Source organism: Crocodylus porosus, unplaced genomic scaffold, assembly GCF_001723895.1.
Source record: "Crocodylus porosus isolate Cpor-Errol unplaced genomic scaffold, CroPor_comp1, whole genome shotgun sequence".
NCBI classification, from domain to species: domain Eukaryota; kingdom Metazoa; phylum Chordata; order Crocodylia; family Crocodylidae; genus Crocodylus; species Crocodylus porosus.
Genome location: NW_017728906.1, coordinates 127654425 through 127673337, shown reverse-complemented (window position 1 = coordinate 127673337; position 18913 = coordinate 127654425). Strand labels below are relative to the sequence as shown.

General features: G+C 43.4%; 2 protein-coding genes across 4 annotated transcripts in view; one reads left to right on the top strand and one right to left on the bottom strand.

Annotated features, from left to right (window-relative positions):
• The window catches only part of LOC109306436 (putative nuclease HARBI1), a 7730-nt gene extending 6163 nt beyond the window's left edge, over positions 1-1567 (bottom strand). Inside the window, exon 1 of the mRNA XM_019529793.1 lies at positions 1557-1567. The gene's annotated coding sequence lies outside the window, so the exon portion shown is untranslated. The remainder of the gene's footprint in view (positions 1-1556) is intronic.
• A 4711-nt stretch (positions 1568-6278) lies between these two features.
• Positions 6279-18913, top strand: part of UCHL3 (ubiquitin C-terminal hydrolase L3) — a 52852-nt gene continuing 40217 nt past the window's right edge. Inside the window, exons 1-2 of one of the 3 annotated variants that reach the window (XM_019529788.1) lie at positions 6279-6391; positions 13269-13397. In XM_019529788.1, the coding sequence (XP_019385333.1) occupies positions 13323-13397 (75 nt within the window). In that variant the 5' untranslated portion in view covers positions 6279-6391; positions 13269-13322. Of the gene's footprint in view, positions 6392-11764; positions 12673-13268; positions 13398-18913 lie in introns of those variants that run through there. The other 2 variants (XM_019529790.1, XM_019529789.1) reach the window with 2 other exon arrangements.

Genomic DNA, 18913 nt, shown 5'->3' with positions numbered 1-18913 from the left:
CGGGCCGGGCCGCCCCCCTGCGCCGCCGGACTGTGCCGGAGCCTGGGCGGGCGCTACTCGTCTTGAGCAGTTGCTGCGTCTGCTCTGGGCGTTCCTACGTGTCTGGGCCCTGCTGGACCCAGCCCGGCTGGGTGGGGTGAGCACCCAGCCCGGCTGCGGCGGGGCGTGGCAGTGGGCAAGGTGGTCTTGTGCTGCTTCCCCCCGGGGACTGGGCAGGGAGGGGGAGGGAAGCTGCTGCCCCAGGTGAGTCCAGCTCTGCCCAGGCTGGCTGGGATGGGCAAAAGCAGCTCTGCTGGTTGTGGCCCCCCTTTTTGCTCCATGGTAGGGTGCTTTTAAGCCTCCCTCAGAGGTGTTTGGGGTTGGCTGCAGCCCAGGCTGGGCCAGAGCTCCTGCTAGGACCTAAAACGAGATCCCTGGTTATTGGGGCTTGCCCCTCTGCTTAGGGTTGCATCAGTTGCCCTCTGCAGGGTCAGGAAGGAGTTTTGCCCCATGGTCAGATTGGGACAGAGTGGGGGATTTCTGCTTTCCTCTGCAACTGTCCAAAGCCTCCGGAGCAAACATTGTCAATGCTTCACAGAAGCTGGACACTGACTGTTTTGGTTCCTGGGCTTTACCTGTGGCAGGATAGGGTGCTAGCTATGGTTGTCAGGGTTGACAGTCATTGGATAAGTAGAGTTTAGTTTATGGCATGTAGAGGATGGCTTGGCTGGGGTCTTAAGCTGCCTTTGAGGAGGTTCGATGTGAATTGGATAGTTCAGGTGTATAGTCCTGCTCTAAATTCACTGCAGGGGTGGCTGCAGCCACCACTACCAGCTCCCAGCCTCCTTTCCCCCCCTCCACCCCCTGTTACTGCTGCTGGTGCCCCAGGAGCCTTGGGAAGCATTTTATGTCCCTAAAGCAGGTGAAAATCTCCCCTCCCTTCTCCTGGGTGCTCAGACCTGTCCCATTTCCTGCCTGCTGCCTTCCCTGCTGTCCAGGGGTGGTGATGCTCCAGCGCTGCTTGTGCCCCACCCCAGCCAGGCTGTGTAAGAGCTGAGGATAGGGAGTGGCAGTGGCAACAGGCAAGGGGTTCCTTCGTCCTGTGCCTGCTTCCCTGCTGGGGGACCAGGCAGGGAGGGGGAAACTACTCTCCCACTATGCCAATGCCTCTGTCCCTAGCCCCAGTTGAGCCTACCCCCTGCCCAAGCTGGCTGGGAAGGGCAAAAGCAGCTCTGAAGCTTCTGCCCCTGGGACAAAGGGAGAGGAGTGACAAGTGATGGGTGGGGATGGGGCAGGGATAGGCAAGGGAAAGGGGCAAGGGATTTTCACCTGCTCCAGGGCTTTAGAAAAGTCTTTGGAAGCTCCCAGTCTGTGCCCCAATCCAGAAAGGAAGTTGGGGGTGCAGCTACATCATTGCATCCTCTCTGGGTCCACCCCTGAGGATCACTTTTTTTAAAACTAGTGGGTTGTTAAAACTAAATTATTCTGTGAAATATTTTGCCTGCCCTCAAGATGCTTGTGTTGGAACTCTTAACAGGCTTTCTTCCTTTGCATGGGGGGTCTGGTTCAGAGATTACCCTATAGTCTCACATAAAACATGCACCCCTTCTCAAAATCAGGAGCCAAATTGGGGTGTCTGTATTATTAAGCAGGGAAGCTGACTTTCTGCTTTGATTCCTGCTCCAGTGCATCAGCAGCAGTGTTACTGTTCAGACAGCTGATGGAGTCAATTGACTTAATGGCTCACTTAATATCTTTGGCTGAGTAGGAAAGGGAAAGTGAATCAGCTGAAGAGTAGGCCTGTCCCTGCTCTGTGCAAAAAGGGGTGTGATGTGGCAGTCATCAGGGAGAAGGGGAAGCTATGTTACTACAGTGCCCAACAGGCTGTATGCAGCCATAACTTTGACACTTTTATTTTACCTTTCAAAATCAAGTTGTGTATTGTTTTATGGGATGTGTGTATATGAGACAATATGGTAATCAGTCATGAGGTGAATTCTTCAGAGTATGTAGGACAGGGAAGGTAATTACTAGATCATTTTCTCAGCTTTTGGTTTTGCTAACTTGAATAATGCAGCAGTTCTCATGCAAACACTTCCAGTGAAGTGCAAGAGCCTAATTAAAAATAGTTTTTTCTGTTGAAGTGTATGCGTTTTCAGTTGAAAAAATGTGTATAAATGCCTGTAGTGTGCCTGAATACATTCTGGTACAGTTTGCACCAGAGTTTATTGCTCCTCTGTACAGCGTTTACATGTGCACCCAGGACCTCAGCACATTAAGCTGGGGTAGCTTTGCCCCAGCTGGTAGGAGGTCCAGGGGGTCAGCCTGTCAGCCCAGGTCTGCTCTGCTCTGGCTCAATGTGTTGCAGCTGGCTGGGGCACGTGGGTGCTATAGTGCAGGGTTAGCTAGCAAGCAGCACCCATGCTGTAGCACCTTTGTGACCCAGTCAGACCTGCTCACCATTTACACATGTGTTGTCACATGTGTGAACAGTAATGCTTTGCTGAAGAGCTAATGGGTAAACTTTGCAGTAAAGCACATATGTAGATGCCCCTACTGAGCTTTCATTAGCCATTAAATAAAACTGAGGGAAAGCTGATTTCCTTTTCTAAATATCAGAACTATGCTAGGTTGTGTTGGTTTTTTTTTTTTTTTTTTTTTGCTTGCTTGATGGGGGGAGTAAAATTTAATGATTTTTCTGTACAACGTCTTTCATGTAAGCAATGGGAATATCTCTAAACTTGAGCTTCCTTCGAGGAGATTCAACGTGAGTTTAGAACAAAACTATATAGCTTAGGTATTTTAAACTCAGTTATGGGATTTTTGTTTGTTATAAGCAGGGTAGGTCTCTTCTACAAGCATATGTACTTCTTACTTGGAAAGGACTTTTTGTTAAAGTTTATTTTAAAATGTTCCTTGAAGTGTATTATAAATCTGAAACACAAGCCTGTATTCTGTGATCTAAATTCAAAAGCTTTCAGAAAATGTTACAGAACATGTCAGAATCATGGAAAATTGAGGTTGAAAGGGACCTCAGGAGACCGTCTAGTCCAACCCCTGCTCAAAGCAGGACCATCACCAACTAGATCATTCCAGCCAGGGCTTTGTCAAGCCAGGACTTAAAAACCTCCAAGCATGGAGATTCCACCATCTCTCTAGGTAACCTGTTCCAATGCTTTACCAACCTCCTTGTTTAGGTTGGATATTAGGGAAAATTCTCTCACATCTCTTGCTTCAAGTTGAGACCATTGCTCCTTGTTATGTCATCTGCCACCACTGAGAACAGTCTGGCTCCATCCTCTTTGGAACCTCCCTTTAGGTGCTTGAAGGCTGCTGTCAAATCCCCTCTCAGTCTTCTCTTCTACAGACTAAATGAGCCCTGTTCCCTCAGCCTCTTCTCAGAAGTCATGTGCTGCTGCTCCCTAACCATTTTCATTGCCTTCCACTGGAATCTCTCCAACTTCCACATCCTTTCTATAGTGGAGACCCCAAACTGAATACAGTACTGGACACAGACGAGCTTTTGAATGCACCACCTGTTCTGAAAATGCAGAAAATATCATGGTTGTAGACTGCGGGATTTTGGCTTTATCTTATAGAATTTACGCACAACAATTTCAGACTTTCTCCCTGTGAGCAGGTTTCTGTGCAATTTTTTTTTTGGCTGGGACGGAGAAAGTAGTACAGCTACCTAGTAGTGCTAGGACATTCCTGTTCAACATCCTATTTGTAATCTTGTTCTTTACACTCACAGAGTTGATTTAACACAAGAGAGCAGATGGTAAGAATTTTTTTTTTTTATTTTGAAGCTTTCTGAAATAGAAATGAGTCACTTGATATCTTCAGTGTTATACTTCACAGGTATGATTCAGCATGGCCTGTCACAGGGCTTATGGTGCTGGACATATCAGAAGTCTGATGCAGTGGGTCATAAAATACTGCTAACCCACTTAACATGATGTCACAAGATTACATTGCTCAATGCTACTGTCGCTCCACATGTTCCAGCAAGGTGCTTTGTACTTATCTATAAATCGTATTCTAATGACACATCTGTGTGTCTGATTTTTTTCAGTGATGCAGCCACTGCCACTACTAAGAAGTTAGTGTTTACAAGAATTTTTTTTGTCATGAAGAACAGCAGGTCCTAGTTGAGGCAAGGCAATGTTCAGATTATATTGATTAGAAGGGTTCAGAAGAAGTTCTTATTCTAAAGAATTATGTGAGATGCTGCCACTCTTTTAAGGCTTATGGCCCCATTCATCACTGTGGCATGAGTTTCTTGTTTTGGTCCTCCAAGATTAATGAGGAACAGGATAGTCTCGGTACTTAAAAGTACTTTCTTTGCCAGAAAGCAGCAGGTGAAACTGCCCTTTTCTTTTGGATACGTTGAGGCTATACTACTTTAATTCAGTGCATCTGAAGGTGAATGTGCAGGTTATGGATAAACTCCACCCAGTACAGACTGCATCTGCTTAGTTTCAGACATTCATCTGCATGTGTTCATTTTTTTTCTGATCCCTTTCCAGTGCAAGTTTGAGGTTTTTTGGTCCTAATTTCCAAAGCAACTAATGGGTGAAGCCCCATCTGTTTTAAAGGACCAAGTTTCAATCTCTGAATTCTTCTGTGACAGCCAAAGAGTTGGGTACAAAGCATTTTTGGTCAAGAGGATCCAGCAATGGAATGGATTTCCAGGGGAGCTTCTGAAGATCTTAGGAATTGCTGAAAAACCTTCAAATCTTAAATACATTTATCTTTGGAACACACATTTTAAAATGGGGAAAATATTGCTTGTTCCACATTCACAGCTGGAAAATGTAAGGAATAAAAGGTGCTGCCCCAAAGGAACTTTGGCATGATAAGATTTATCATTACCGTGCCTACTTTTAGGACCTTGACGTTGAGGATGAATTCATAATCCAAAGATAAGTGTCTGATTTCCCTATAAAATGCATGGTTTCACAACAGCCAGCAGATTGATTTGGATGGTATGTCATCCAGTGGGAAAATGCCAGAGGGAGTTTATCTGAAATCCTACCTGTCTTCATTCCCAGGTAGCGAGGCAGCTGTGAGAGACTGGGATTCAGAGTCCCAAATTCCCTTGTACACATAAGAACCAAGGTTATTCCCCTGTGTATAAAAGATTGGCCACTTTTGCATCAAATGATGTGAACCAGAAGAGGAAGTTTCATAGTTTTAGTGACCACATTTTATAAAAGCAGAGTGGTAACATTAGCCAAAGGTCTAACCTACATCTCCCCCCTTCCCTAGAGAGTACCTTAGTCAAAAGCCTTGTGTGTAGGCAAAATTGAAGCTGTGTCTTGATCAGCTAAGACTTCAAGGTTGATAGAGCTGGAAACGGTGATCAAGAGGAAGCATAAATATGGAGTCCATTGAGGACTACTTTTTATTTTGTCTACTTCTAGATCTTGATACTTGAAGGCACTAAGCTCTAGGTACTTCACATCTAGCGGACAAAGATGGAACACGTTCCATTGGCTCCAAGTTGAACGAAGACAGATCCAGTCTGAAAATATAGTATATTTAACTATGGCATGTTTTTAACAGTGAAGTTTAGAGAGTCCTTGAAACAACTTATAAAGAGTCTGGTCAGATCGGGTAGCATGGGAGTCCTCACAGGCCAGATCTTGATCTGCTTCTGGCACTGGGGTGGGCGGTGTCAGGGAGCCATGGGAGTTAACACAGCTGTCATTAGCTCTTGCTGCCACCAGCGCATCCTCAGTGGAGCTTTGTCCTCTGAAATTCAGTGGTAGGTCCTATCCCAAATCCCAGGCCTTTCAGGAGCCTTGTGTGCGAGATGGCAGTTCTGTGGACTGTATGTTTGAAACCCCTGGCCTAGATCATTGGGGAAAGATGGTAAGAAATAGCTATATATTAACTTCATGCCATAACCTTCGTCTCAGCCACAGTGGTGATTCCAAGATTCAGAATAGAACAGCCTCAGGGCTGCTGTAAATTGTGTTCACTGAAAAAGTTGCTGAAACTGTCTAGAGGTTAGGTAGATCTTGCAGCTCTCCAACCCGGTAGTACATTGGGATGGGAGACAGGTAAGGAACTAATCTGCTGTCCTTGTGTTCCTTAAATTCCCACAGTATGAAGTAATCATTTTCAGTTAGTTGCTGAAAAAAGATTTCCACATGCTTTGCTTTCTTTCACAAAACAGGCGGAAAGATGACTGGGATCTGATCTGATGTAGCTTGCCTCTGCATGCTCACTGTTAGTTTTGAATGTCTGACAGATTCCAGAAGTAGCTCTTCATGAAGAAACAAAGAGCTCCTAACTTTTTTTTTTAGAGCTAGTAATGCTGTTTCTGACAGTGGTGAAGCTGGTACAACTGGAAGTGGAAGTATTCTGTTGTGAAACTCTTTTGAATTGCTGATGCAAGTGGGAGGTTGGTAGTTTTCTCAGTTCTTCTCTATTGTGTATTTTAACATTCTTTAAATAGTAAATGGAGCATGCTCCTAATGAATATTTTTTATGAATTCTCTCTGAAATGTTGTGTGTTTAAACTATCAAATGCTCTGATTATTCTGAATTCTTTAAAAGAGATTAAAAAAAAAAACACTCCAGACTATGGGCCTTGCTGACTTTTTATGGTGGACTTAAAATGATGTGGTTGGTGAAGAAGCATAATACATAGTATCATAATTGATGGGGAGTGCTAATCTGGGGAACTCGGATGATTTTGGTGACAGGGGGCATATCTACGTGAGACTCATATTGCAGAGCTGCCTAATTAGCTCCGCAGTAAAGTTTTAGTGTCTACACATCTGCCCCTGTTAGGCCACAGGAAATGAATTAACTCTGCCATAAGTTAGTACTTGTAAACACAAATACTATTCTATGGCAGTGTTCTTTAGTGCACAGCAACACACTTGCAGATGACAATGGGGCTGGCTAAAGCATGAGCATACTTCAGTGTGGAGGTTGTCTGCCGGTTAGCCCCGCACTGAAGCACCTTTGTGTCCTAGTCAGCCCCTCTGCAGCTCATTGAGCCAAGTTGGAGCAGCCCCTGGTTGGCAGGCTGACCCCTTGTGTTCCCTGCCAGCTAGGGCTACTCCAATCCAGATCAGTGTACTGCAGTCCTGGGTGCTTGTGCAAACTTGGCACCCAAGGGCAATGAACTCTGGTGTGGTATGTGCTGGAGTTTATTGCATTGCATTAATTGCATGTGTAGATACACCCAGAGTGGCTAATGTTGGTGCTTTGCCTACTGTGATTGCTTGCATGATCGGTGGAGTTGAACCAGTGGTACTTAAAGTGGGAAAGTTAGTATAAGCAAGGGCACAAAATTAGATGGTGCTTTAATGCTACTGAAGTAATCTGGATTTATAATGCTACTGTAGTGGCTGGGTTACAGTTGACCTTAGTAAAATGTAAATCTAATGATTTTAGTGCCCAACTTTAGAGAGCTTTTAGGGCATCTCCAGCTGGACTCCAAAACAAAAATTACTAGCTTTTTGAAAATAAGGCTTTAGCCAAGTATCTACTGTTATGATATTTGTGTTTTTTCAAAGGAGCCTGGGCAGCTTCACCAATAGGCATTAATCACAAGTATGAATTGTTAATTTTACTTGGATATTCCTGAAGTTGAAGAGACGCTTGTATCCTAAAATGACTGCTTACCTGTAGTTCATCTGTATTATTTTTAAGTACATGTAATAATGTGCTATGAGCAATGACTTGTGAAGACTGAGTTGGCTACTTGTGCCTGTTCTAGAAGAAGCTGATAAAGGAAGATTGCTTGTTTATTGAACAAGAAAGTAAAGCAACTGCTTACAGGCAACTGAGTTAGCCTGCCAAATGTACAGAGAAGTACGTGATGCTTTTCACTATGGAATTGTAGAGCCAAATTGCTTGAGTATTCTTTGAATACCAATATGCTGCATCACTGTACCAAAAAGCCGCAGTCTCTACTCTAAAAGTTTATAACATAAAAGCATATGTTGCTTACTGTGTGTAGCAGGTCTGAGACCCAGGGGGTGGACGTGATGCACCTTGCTCAGCTCTGACTCTAGTATTGCTCTCTCTCAATTTGCTCGCCCCCCACACCTTCATCTTGTTAAAAGCTGAATAAAATGGGCTGCCCATGGGCCTTAGTAAGCCTCAGTCCTACCAAATCTCCAGTGGGGTTCCCCTGCTAGTCTCAGCTATTCCCTCAGGCTCAAACAGGCTCTCTCAACTTGACCATGTCTCTGCAAGGCACCTGTAACCTTAAGGGCTAATTACGTGGCTGTGCACATCCCCCACACCATGCCCCAAGCCTTGCAGTTGGCATTCTCATAGACATTCTTGTTGTCATATGCTTACACTCACGTGAACTTCCTCTGGACCCTCAGATCGCTCGGTGTCCTGCACAGCCCCATGTCTCCAGTCCCCTCAGTCCCTTACTCAGCTCCTTCCTAGGCTGCTGGATTCCTTGACCCCTTAATTGACTTCCCTTTCGGCTGTGAGACCTGGTCCCTCCTTTGGCTCCTCTTGGCCCTCAGAGCTCTCAGCCCCTCTTTGGGTGTCGGGACCCTGCTTGTCCCACTACCCAACTCTTGGCCATTCACTGGATTGCTGGACCCTGCCGATCCCATTCAGCCCCTTCTGGGCTGCTGGCTCTCTCTAGGTGAGCCTTGCTTACCCTTGCAGGGCTCCAGGCTAAACTGCTCTTATAACTTAACAGTGAGCACCTGCCCTCTGACAGGTATTCAAGCCTCCTCTAAGGCTTAACGTAAATCAGGGCTGCCTGCCAGTATAATCAAGCCCTGCTACGCCCCAGGTACCTTTCTTTATTCCCTGTGTTGCGGAGTGGCTTTCTTCCTGAACTCAGGACCCCTGCTGCTTTACTACCAGGAGCTTCTTACTTCATGGCTCCCAGGGGTGGACTCCCTGGTTAGCTCAGGTGGCTGTAAAGCTCTAGCTCAGCCTGCTGCCAGTCAGGTGAGTCCTTAATTCTACCCTTTGCTGCCTGCTAGTGGCTTCTTTGTCTTCCTACACTGTGACTTTCCATTAAAAATAATGGCTTGGTTTATGTGCAGGTGGTTTGTTCCAGTTCAGTTCTTAGTGGATAACTGACTGCACCTCAAGCTGCTATCTTTGATTGGTATCTGAGATTTGCCAATAAAGAACCCAATAAAACGTGCCTATTCCCTCAGCTGTAATTTGAATGTAGTGTTCAGACAACTTAACAAGTTACTGAGTCAAAACTGTTACCGCTCTTGATTGCATAACAACTTTTCTCTCTGTTTCTCTTCCTCCTCCATAACATGTAAGATATATGGGACCTTCTGTATGCATAGCTAAAAATCTTGTGTGTCCTGTCATACACATGTTCAGATGATTTCTGGATCAATTCTGGGTTTGTTTTCTTGGAAAAAAGCTTACCTGAAGAGCATTGTTCAGATGTTCCATGAGAGACTGCAGCACTGACAGAGTAATCAGGGGGCTCTTGTGTACACATCTCAGTGTGCTCTGCAGGCTCCTCAATCTGCCTGAAGGCACATGACATGGGTCAACCTTGATTATTTGACCCAACCTGCGTCTCGTTTCAGACCTGGAGCACAGCATGGGGATTGAAGCATTCAGGGGGGCATACTCTGCTCCCTGCTCAGCTGGAAGAATACAGCCCAGACTGAGTGACACTGTCTCCCCAGGGAAGGGGTGAAGTAGACCAAAATCAAAGCATGCTGGCACACTGAAGGACTGTGCTGCAGCTTCTCTCAGAAGGCTTGATTTTTGTGGGAGAAACCTTCCCAGGAATAATTTAACCTTGGTTTTCCTTGGGATCCTATGACCCCAGCGACTTCCTGCTCCTGGGGCAGGGGACTGGACTTGATGATCTTCCAAGGTCCCTTCCAGCCCTAATGTCTATGTCTCTTGTTTTTATTTTTTTTACTGGAGCAGCTATTTTCACTCTGGGAGAAAAATCCTGAAAGTGTACAATCATGGTTTCTAGTGGAAAGTAGCAACTCTCCCAGTAGAAATTAAATGTCTGTATGTGACCATGATGCATGTAATCTTTTTCTTCTTGTATCAGATATTTCTGTGAAGATCACTTTTAGCCTGTGATTTTGATCATGTTCATTTGAGTTTCTCACCTGGCTTCCCCTTCTGTATCACATTAGTAATAAACCAGTTGTCTCATTTTCTAGGTCTTTGTGGCTGTCATCTCTCACTTATTCTGAAGCCACAGTTGACCAAGATGCTAGTCTCCTTCTGCCGCTTACTAAATTTTCTAAGAAGCACCTTTTGTCATGTCTTCCTTCCTGGTTGGGAAGTGTTCTCGCTTAACATCCATAAAGCTACCTTGCCTCTAAGTTCTATTTTGTCTTTGTATAGTCGATGCCAAAAAACCCCTTAAGCTGCTGGTGTGCTATGACCACTGCCTGTCATGGCAGTATTGCCTGTATTGTTTCTTTGTTTCCTTGTACTCCCATCTCGCATCTCCTACTTAGGTGATAAGTTATTTGAGGTAGAGATCAAGCTGTTCTGTGCCTACACTGTGCCAAAAGGCATGAGATCGTGGTCCTTTAAGGGTCCTTGGTATTAAGATAATGGAAATAATAAAAACTTCTTTTGCTGTTAAATTGGCTCCTCTTTTACTCTTGCCTTTCTGGTTTTTTGCACTGGTATGGACCTTGAGTGAAAGAGATGGTATTTCCCTAGGCTTCTACTCACACTTCTATCTTTGACTTGGGTTTCTTCCAAGCAGTTACCTCCCATGTGTATTTGCTATTAATGGTCTAGTGTTCCCAAATACAAAAATGGGCTTCTCTTGTTAGTTTTCCTGCTGTCCAGGGAATTCTGAGTGATGTCTGAGAAAACTGACCAGTCTCCTTTTTTTTTTTTTTAATGCTCATCAGCTGCATGAGAGCACTGAAACGCTTCTATATTAATATAGAATGTATTTGTTCAGGTCATTAAGTGAAGAATATCTCCAGAACTTCATGCAGGGTTAGAAACACAACGTAAAATTCTGTAGCTTTTCCTTTGGAACTTTTTCCACCGGAACTTTACATTTTGTCCTTTTTAATCCCATTTTACTAAAAGTTAATGTTAAAGTCCTAGTCCTAGTTTGGGTGAAATTTAAAGGGTGGTGTAGAACCAAAAGCTTAATTTATGGCATTGTCAGTATGTTCTGCCATAAATACTTCTTGTTTTAGAAATAAAATCTTACTCAAGTGACTAGAGGGACTTGTCGTGAGTAAAGCTTAGTGTTCTTGAGCACCATATTTTTGCCTTTATGAATATCTGAAAGTATTTTTTTTCTCCTCCAGATTTGTGGTGATGATAATAGTACATATTGCTAGATACTGTGAGTGGATGAAAGTGTTCAAAAATTGTCTTTTTTGGGAAGGAAACAACTATATTAGGATACTCCAGGATCAAACTTTCAAAGCTCCAAGAGATAAGTTAACTTTGTCAGCTGTATTTGCTTATTTCTTCAAATGTCTTTGTGGGTATATACATTAAGAATTCAGTTCACAAAGTCATCATTTTGTACTTAAAATTTTTTTTTCTTGAGTTCTTATACCTCCCTTCAAACTCTGAATCTGGCCATCCTCAATTATGCTTGATTTTGCATGTTGTACTGTAAGGTGGCACAGGTGCAGAAAATGTTTAAAAAGACTGTGTGAGGTTTTCCAAAATGGTAGCTGTAAATTATAGTTTGTCACTTTACTAATTAAAGTACACTAGCTGTTTTGCATTGGTGAGGGAGGGCGGGGAAATAGTATCTGCAGTAGTTTATTAATGTTCTTCACCATTCCTTATCTTGTATGAATCCCAGTCAGGTGGATGGGATTCTTATGTAGGCTAGGGGTTTTCTAAACATGATAGGAAGGTATGAAATGAGTAACCTACGTGGAAAATCCATAAAGTTGTCAAATCCTAAGTTTGCTAACATAAACTACTTTTAGATGGTAGAAAATGTGGTCTCAGATATGAGATAAAGTATTTATGATAGGATATAAACTAATTGATATGCTGTTCTTAGAATCTATGGAAGAACAGCATCAGTATGTCTTCATATCTGTAATCTCTGAACTGACCCAATCAAATTTGCAGGAGCATTTCTGATGGTGACTTTAGTCAAGTGCAGTGAAAATGAAGCTTCAAAAATCTTTTAAAGAGTGCAGCTCTTAATTCCACCATTGAAGCAGAGGAACAGATGGCTGTGTAAATGAAGAGCAACTTCAGTGAGAAAAACATTATTCAGAAAGAGTCATCTTAGAACATGGGTTTTCAACTGGAGAGTCAGAATCCCTGTCAAAGAGAATTACAGTGTGCCACCCTCTCTCTTTTTAGTGGCTAGATGATAGTAATGGAGGATCCAAACCCCTTTTTTTGGTGTAACATAGGGAAGGTTGTTACAGCAACATAAGTGATCTAGAATCTAATGAACAACTTGAAAGAAACCAGCTGAAAACTATATAGTCCATGTCACTTAAACACCCCTCTTCTTGCCAAAGAACATCCATGGTGTATACTCCAGTAATTCTCAACCAGGGTGCCACTCAGTATTAGCAGTTAGGTATGCAAATACCTGCATGTGATTCTGCAGATACACCCAGAGATCTGAAATGGGAATGTATAGTGTCAAAAGTATTCTGACCTGCTGTGGTCTTTCTGAGTTCCTTGCAATGGAAGAAATGCTCCATTTTTCCATATACAAGTGAGTGAAAGGTAAGAGCTGGTATTTTCTGAGTCTCATTAAGTTGAGAACAGCTGATGTACTCACTGTAAAATGCTCAAACTTTGATTTAATCTATTAAGAGGTTCCAGAACATTATACACTTCTCAAATTAAGTCTGAGGCTATGTTTAATATAGGACATGGTATACTTCTGAGCAATACTTGGCGGGGGCAAATGCATTTTGTAAATGCATGCATATAATTTTAATCAGTTTAAACTGTTCATGTCTTGGAGGGGCAAGTTTTTGGGATTTCTTTCACAAAAGCACATCTTACAAAATTGTTGACTTGAAAATCTTGGACAAGCTACAGACAGATTTCCACTTTTTTTTTCCCCTTCCTGCAGCTGCTTAAATATATTTACAATTGCTTATGGTCTTTTTATTTTATCTTCATTAGCATTGTACTTACCCAGTTTGTTCATTAAAATCAAAACATATTTACTTCCCTTTATTGCCCTCCTACTTTGATCTGCACACAATGAAAATTGCTATCACAGTATATTTATTTCCTACATAACGTATAATGAGCCTAAAAGGTTAATTTATAACATAATCATCTTAATGCTATGCATTTTTCTTTCTCAGTTTCTGAAACAGTTAGGTATACATCCTGACTGGCAATTTGTAGACGTGTATGGTATGGAGCCAGAACTTCTTAGCATGGTGCCAAGACCGGTCTGTGCAGTATTACTTCTCTTCCCAATAACAGAAAAGGTAAATATTTATTGATATTCAGTAATTCAAAGTCAGTGGATCAGTCAGTGTCTTATCATACCAAACATGAAAGCCACAATTCTGAACCTTATTGATATAGTTAAAGCAAAATGAAACTTGAAACTTGTTCAGGGCTATGCAAAAAGGTTTTATGCTTTTTTCAAAAAGGAAAAAAAGCTTGTTAATACTGTTGTAAATATGTATTGAAGAAATCTGATTCACATCTTTCACTAGTAGGGAACAGGATTTTAAGAGTCACATTAATAGAACTGTTGTTGTTACTATCAACAACAGTTGCTACACTTGGGGCAATGCACAGAAATAGGGTGGGATGTGGGAAGTATGAAATTAGTAGATAGCCACATTTTTGAATTTGTAATATTGTGCTGCAAACCAAACTTTATCCTTTTTCCTAGTGAGGCCACTAACTTCAGTGTAGCTTTCTTTTCTTTTTTGAAAGAGATGGGTTTCTTGAATGGTTTAGGGCAGTGACTCTCAACTGGGATGCTGTGGAGACTTCCTTAGGAGTGCTATGGCATGGGGGGCCCCTGCCATAGCCAGGTAGAAGTGCCCTGCTTACTTCATGCAGAGCCAGATCTGGAAGGGCTATGGGGCACATGCTTTCTTGCCTCATGTAAGGGTCCTCCAGTAAAACATAAAGGCAAATGAGTTGTATCATGCCACAGGCTTTCCTGGTCCAACCCTAAATAACATCTTTTGGGAGCAGAGGTATGTGAGGCCAGGTGGACCTCTGTTTATGAGAGGAGCTTGGGGAAGACAGGCGAAACAGTGGTTCTTAACTGGGGTGCCACCAAATTCAGAAAAGCTGGGTGGGGTGCCCTGACTCCATAAGCTGTACTAAAAAAATATTAGTTGAGGGTCTAGGAGGTGTGGAGCCTGCCTGACCCTACCCCTCCCTCCTGCAGGGCCGTTCCAGGGTCAGGGTGCACTGGTGCTGTATGTGCGGCAGCAGAGGAGCACGGGGGGAGTGAATGGGGCCTGGGCCAGTTGTGGGGGGCACTCCTTGGAGGCTTGATCCCGGGGGGGGGGGCACTGGGTGTGGCACTGGCGTAGTGGTGGTGCTGCTGTCACTGGCCTAGTTTATGGGACCTAAGCCCCATTATCGTGGCCTTCAGCCACCTATGCCTGACTCCAAAAAAGGTTGATAACCACTTTGCTAGGGGGGAGAAAATTAGGTCCCTTTCTCCAGCTAAATGGTACATCTTTCTCAGCACCAATAGCTTGCATTCAGGTCTGCATATTAGCTATTCAGTATTAGAGGTGCACCAATACATCCGTACGACATTGAATTGGCACCAAGAAAATTGATTGCATCGGAAATTAGCCTGATTTGGCCGAAAAATGTCCATGCATGCATGCAGCCGCAGCACGGCATGCAGGTGGCGTGGCAGCTTGGAGAGCTAGATGCAGCTGATAAGTCTGTTGTGGTGGAAGATAAGGGGGGAATGATGGGGCATAGGGAGCTGATAAATGCCCCCTGTGGTGAGAGTGGGAGTGGGGCTGGGGCAGGCATTGCCTGCGTGGGACAGGGCGTGGGATGGAGCCATGGCTCATCTGGGCAGCATGGGGGTGGAGTGGCTCCCACCCCAGCATGCAGCCTGGGAGGGCATGGTGGGGTGTGTGCTCCTGGATCTGTGGGGGAGGGAGAGGGTGGGGTGGGCTGGGGCTGGGGCTAGGGCAGTGCTGGGCTCTTCCCAGCATGTTGTGGGGCAGGGGCTGAGCCAAGCTGCGCACTGGGCGGCAGCAGCACTGTGAGGGGGCTATGGTAAAATTTTAGTGTGCCACCCCCCATAGCCCTCCTCCCAGCACGCTGCAACCCACCTTGAGCACAGTATGGCCTAGCCCCTCCCACCCTGCCCCACCTCACACAGATCCGAGGACACACGTGCCCTCCACACTATGGTGGGAGCCACCCCTGCCCCAGCTTCACTCCCTCCCTCACCACAGGGGCCTTGATGTGGCCTCCCACACCTCTTTCTTCCCCTCTCCCTGTCCACCACAGTAGACTTACCAGCTGCACGCAGCTGTATCAGAAATCAAGTTGGTATTGGCTGATATGTCTCCTTAAAAATTGGTATTAGCACACAAAATCTCTTCTGGTGCACCCCTGCTCAGCACGTGTGTTAGACAATTTTGAAATATTCAACATTAACTTTTAAAAGACCCTTAAATTTGTATAATTCAAGATATTGCATGCACGTTATGCAACTGCATGTTTGAGGAGATATTTGCGCTTAGAAAAAAGGTATACATATCTTGATTGCATGAGAGGTGGCTACTTTATGCCTGCTGTATAAAAATCCTCCCATAAAATTATAGACAATAATGTTTTAATGAAGCTGTAGAAGTTCAGATTGGAGGGAAAACTTTTTGTTGACCTCTGCTGTTTCATCTCTGTCAGAACTCCCTGTGGTGGACACTTGCCAGACAGCTGTATTTGGGTCCTTTCATGCAGCTAGTTCAGGGGTGGGCAAACTGCAGCCTGGGGGCCAGATTGTATCCGGCCTGCGGAGCCCCTAAAAAATTTAGAAAATTAATATTAATCTGCCCGGGGCTGCCTGTCATACGGCCCTCGATGGCTTGCTGAAACTCAGTAAGTGGTGCTCTGCCCAAAATAATTGCCCACCCCTGAACTAGATGGATCCTTTGCTCTTGGTCTGGATTGACGCAAGTCTTCAGTATTTGGAGATTGATTAGAGTCTTCTAGGAGATCTGGGACTTCCCTGTCTCAGTAGCCCTTCTCTTTTGGCTTCATAAATCACTGTCTTCTGCAGCCAGTTTCTTTCCTTCTCTGACAAAGGTCTGCTTTTTATGAAAGCATGTTGCTTTACTCTTTTTTTCTGTCCCAGCATACTTAGCCTTTATAAACCCCTCTGCTCTTTCAACTTCATTCTCTTGTTTGGTAACTTTTCCATTTTTCTTTTTCTCCTCCCAGCTGATAAGCTTAGTCGAACTGTTTTTCCAGCACAGGCACCCTGCTTCTCAGTTTTTTCTGAAGCCCAGATGTTAATCCTAATGACTTCAGTCAGCAGTTTCTCCTAAGTGGATGGTATATATTTCAGAAACTTGTGGTTGCATGCCAACTTGCTATACACTGAGGCATTCAATGATGCAATCATCATTTAATAAAATTGAATAAGAATATTATACATAGACATGTCTTTTTTTTGTCACAATAAGGTACAGCTTCCCTTGCCCAGGCATTTTAAATAACTGGAGATAAGGGAGAAAAAGGAGAGGAAAATTTGAGACTGAACTTAGTTTTGTAACATTCATCTTTCAATCAAAAAGTGATAAGATTTGCCCTTTGAGGAAGATGTTTGAACAGGAACTCTAAGAAGTACTTTTTAGATTACTTGAATTATGAGCAGGATTATTCATATAAAACTCTGAGATCATAACCACATACTTTTGTCAGTGCTTTTTTTTCTTTTTGGTGTTATTTGGGATGTTTCAGTAACACTTAACATATTTATACAATGAGGCAGTGGTCTAAACTGGATAGTCAAAGGATCCAAGTGAATCTTTCTCATTTAAAATTAATGTATTGCAAAAGGTTCTTTGGCTATTATTTGGCTTATTTGGAGTCTCAAAGAGACAATAGCTAGAAAAACAGCCATGGTCACTTTCCCAAAATAAGGGACCGTGCACACAAAAAAGCAAGGATCAAGTAAGGTCTTCTCTAAACTAAAATGTGGAAGTAAGGCTAGATTACTACTTGTTGAACCAGTGAATATGAAGGCACACTGCATTTACTACTCAGTGAGATGGAAAATGTCTCTTAGGCTGCTTGCAGATGTTAAACAAACAGAAATCACATTTTAAACTCCACCTGCCCCAAGCTAAACCCAGTGCATGCCCAGAAGAGGCAGCATGTTAGATGGACCCAGCTCGTCCAACTTCTGTATAGATTGGGTGCTTCTGCAGGGCTTTTTGGGTGCTTTTATCTAATAGCTGATTGAATCGGCTTTGGCAAAGAGTGCCAAAAAGCTCCACTGAAGCGCCCAATCTATACAGATAGTGTGGAGCCTGGTCGAAGTAATGTGCTGCTACTTCTGGTAAAGTGCATTTTGGTTTAGTTTTGATTTTTAATGTCTTCAAGCAGTTAAAATTCCTAGTTTAGGCCTAAATGGCATGGATGCAAAATGGAACAGATGCGTGGTTGTGAGTTTTTAAAATGAGGGCTTCAAAAGAGGTGGAGAAAGCATGGCAGGGTCCTCTGGTGTAAGGAGGTGAAGGTGGTCAGAGGATGCTATGCAGGTGTTTACTGCCCTGATGCATGATTTATTGAGTGTGAGAAAAATAACAGCACAGGCAGAATATATCAGTTAGTCAAGTACTTTTCAAATAAGTTATCTTGGATTAGTCACTGCTTACAGCTAGTTTGATTATCCACAGACTTGCCAAGCCACTACATTGGGACACAAGTCCTAGGAAGACTATCTTTTAGATGTTGTTTTCATTCTAGAAAATATTTTTCATTTTAATTTTTTCATTGTTTTAGAAAACTAGAGCCTAGGTATCTAGAGAACTCACATACCTGTATCCTCATGAAACGTATGCAGAACTTTTTTTTTTTCCCCTTGAGCTGCTCTGTTTTTACTTTTTCCTTAAGCTTCCTGTTGCTCTCAGATCCTTTCTCTTTTCATCAAGAATTGGACATGTGGAAGTACCAAATGGTTCAGTCGCCAGACTCTTGCTGATGTCCAAGTAAGCCTCTGGTGATGAATATAAATATGTCCCCTTATTGTCTTAAGTAGTGCTGCATTGCTTCTGTTTTGGAAAGTTTGGGATGCTCATAGGGTGGCCATTCGTCTGGTTTTATAGCGGACAACCCAGTTTTCTGCTACTCTGTCCTGTTGATATGAAACTGGATGCCTTTATGTCTTCTGTTTGCCTCCATAGACTTCCACCAGTTTGACAAAGGTGTCTGGTTTTGTATCAATGCGACAGAGGAGAGAACAGCAGAAAACTAGGCTGTCCTCTTTAAAACCAGAAGAATGGCCACTGTAGGTGTTCATTACAGAGCAGGCACAACTGAGGAATGGGAATTGTGTACCTGAAAGCTTGGCTGAGGCATCTTTCAGCCATATCATTGTTCAAGTAAAATATATTGCCAAACAAATCTATCTTCTTGTATATTTTTTGGAGATTCATGGCTGTAACAACACAACATGTATAGAGCAGGCATTCTCTCCCACCTGACATCTTAGTTGTTTGTATTTATAAGACTCCTAACCGCAACTGATGCTTGCAATCAGTAAAATTCACAGTGTGTCATTAAAAATGTGATTAGCTCAGCCGTCTAGGTCAGGACACAGTTCCTCTGAAACTAAAAACAATTTTAGTGAAGCTTTTAATCTTCTTTAACAGCTTTGGGACATCCTTAAAATGCCTACCGTGCCAATTTTTATTTCATAGATTTCATAGACATTAGGGCTGGAAGGGACCTCGGGAGATCATCGAGTCCAGCCCCCTGCCCAAAGGGCAGGAAG